The 2,611-nt window shown below is 43.2% G+C and overlaps 1 protein-coding gene across 1 annotated transcript; it reads right to left on the bottom strand.

Moving 5' to 3' along the window:
• Positions 1-389: 389 nt before the first annotated feature.
• Positions 390-1,832, bottom strand: LOC140393368 (gamma-crystallin S-1-like). Its single transcript, XM_072479754.1, has 3 exons — positions 1,805-1,832; positions 1,463-1,705; positions 390-737 (listed from the first exon to the last, which is right to left on the bottom strand). The coding sequence occupies exons 1-3, from the start codon at positions 1,811-1,813 to the stop codon at positions 462-464; spliced, it is 528 nt and encodes a 175-aa protein (XP_072335855.1). The 5' UTR covers positions 1,814-1,832; the 3' UTR covers positions 390-461.
• Between the last annotated feature and the right edge of the window lie 779 nt (positions 1,833-2,611).

Raw genomic sequence — 2,611 nt, forward strand, 5'->3', positions numbered from 1 at the left:
GTTCGGGAACACTGAGGGAGAATTCAGAATATCCAATTCACCTAACAGCTTGCCTTTCGGGACTTTTGGGAGGACACCGGAGCACCCGGAGGAAACCCACGCAGACACAGGGAGAACGTGCAGACTCCACACAGACAGTGACCCAAGCTAGGAATTGAACCTGGGTCCCTGGTGCTGTGAAGCAACAGTGCTAACCACTGTGCTACAGAGTCAATATATAAAATCATCAATGATATGGACAAAGTTTATTCCTAGATCGACATATTGGAGATGAAGTTTATTAATGAGCTGAGATTACAGATGTAAAATAGAGAATATGAGAACACTGAGATTTCCATAAGATTTCCATTGATCTCCACAACAATCCAAAAATAAATGAAAACCATGACTGTGATTTACAGGAGGTTTTATTATTTTCAAGAATATTTCAACAAAGAGTAATCATATTTGTCAAAAACAATCTAGAAATCCCTCATGCGTCTGAAAGATCCGATAGTTGAGTTGAAGCCGCCCCAGTCACTGTATCTCTTGTATTCACCGGGTCTCATGAAGTACTGTCGGCCTCTGTAGTTGGGATGTTCATAGAAGGTCCAGTAACCGTCCATCACATGGCAGGAGTGGATGTCACGGTAACGGAAACGATCGTAGACAGATGGACAATCATCCATGAATTCCATCATCTGTCCTCCAAAGTCAGGCCTCTCGTAAATCTTCATTCTGTAGTTTCCACCTCGGTACTGTAATAAAAATAAAGGCATATTTGTGATGGGCTTAACATTCAGAAAGACATCTTTCTGTTGAGCAGGGAAGATATGAAGAGTTGTAGCTGCTATTTCTGAACAATGGAGTTCGTTAACTGTTGACTAAATTCCTTTGCATCTCCCATTCAAATTGTTACAGAAAAATGCTGAAACCTTAAGAAAAGTAAATTCATGATGGATTACAGTTGGACCACACAGAGCAAAGATTTTTTTTTTCAACCAATGTTTATTTCTGTTTCACATTGAGATCTGATGGTCTTTCTATCTTCCTGAGTTTTAGAACATTGTAGTTCAGTAGAATGTCTGCCAATAAGTACTAACATTTTCAACCTCGCCAAAAATAATATTTTTATTCAAAGCAGATAATTCTAACAAGAAGGCTTTTAGCCCTAAATGGTTAAATAATGCGAACCAACTTATAATAATATTGTTGCATTCTGTTTGAACTTTGGCCCATGTACAGGTTTCATGGCTTTAATATTTCAATCTAATCACTTGTCATGTAACAAATAATTTAACAACAATAATTTGTACTAGTTACAATTTCCAAAATAAGAATATTTGATGCTCCACAGAAAAAACATTAGCGAAAACAGCTGAAGGGTTTCCTCAGTCTATACCGACAAACTCAATTGCCCAATAATTTGTTATTTTCAACTCATCCATCCAGGCTATATTTAAAACCAGCAAAGGTAACTTACATGTGGGTAGGAGCGACATGACCTGATGTTGTCATTGAACCCCATCCAGCGCTGGTAGTCAGGATATTCTCCCCTGGTCAGAACATACTGGTATCCCATGTAATTGGATTTCTCATACATCACCCACCAGTCACTCATGACACGCATGGAGTTACAGCGGCTGAAGTAAGGGGATAGGTCAGCACAGTCATTACTGCACTCATAGTGCCGACCCTGGAAGTTCCTGTCCTCATAAAAGATGACCTGCGGAAAGAGACAAGCCTGAAATTAATAATTTCTCAAATCAGGAGTTAAATGAATGAGAAATCCTAATTCTATACATAAACACTGATTTCTCCTTGCCTTGCCCATTTTGAGTTCACTGTTAGTTTTATAACTGAATGTTTCAGTGCTTCACACCGTTTGGTATTTATATGCTGGATGGAAAGACCTCTCTCGGCTGTGTTTTGTTATTCTAATGAGTCATTGCTGAAAATCAGCAAAATTGAACAAAACGCCTGTTGTATTCAAAACACCTGAAAGACGCCTGATGTGTTAGTGATTCTTTCCCTTCTGATTGTCATTTCACTTTCATTGTTATTTGAACAAAACATTTCTGGAACAGTCATGGCTCCGAGTTCTCCCAGATTATGCTTAATGTGCCGGTTTATTTGAAATAACAAATAGAAGAATAAAAAGTAATGCTGTGGAAAAGAGCGACTCGCTGTGTTTTTCCCAAGGACAAAGTGTTCAAGTCCAGAAAGCTCATCTGTGAAAAACGGTGGGCAAGGTCCTCAAAATAATGGGCGGGATTCTCCAACCCCCCCCCGCCGGGTCGCCGGTTTTTCGGATGGGACGGGAATCGCGCCACACCAGTCTTGGGCCGTTGGCAGCGGCCCACCCGGCAATTCTCCAGCCCGTGATGGGCCGAGTAGCCGCCCGTGTTTGGCGGGTCCAGCCGGCGTAAAATACACCAGGTCCATACCGGCGGGACCTGGCTGTGCGGGCAGCCTGCTGAGCCCTCGGGGGAGGGAGAGCAGGGGGATCTGGGCCCGGCGGGGGACCCCATGGTGGCCTGGCCGCGATCGGGGCCCATCGATCCGCGGGCAGGCCTGTGCCATGGGGGCACTCTTTCCCTCCACGCAGGCCGGTGTAACAGTCTGCCATGGC

The sequence above is a fragment of the Scyliorhinus torazame genome, chromosome 2 (genome assembly GCF_047496885.1).
Source record: "Scyliorhinus torazame isolate Kashiwa2021f chromosome 2, sScyTor2.1, whole genome shotgun sequence".
NCBI lineage: Eukaryota > Metazoa > Chordata > Chondrichthyes > Carcharhiniformes > Scyliorhinidae > Scyliorhinus > Scyliorhinus torazame.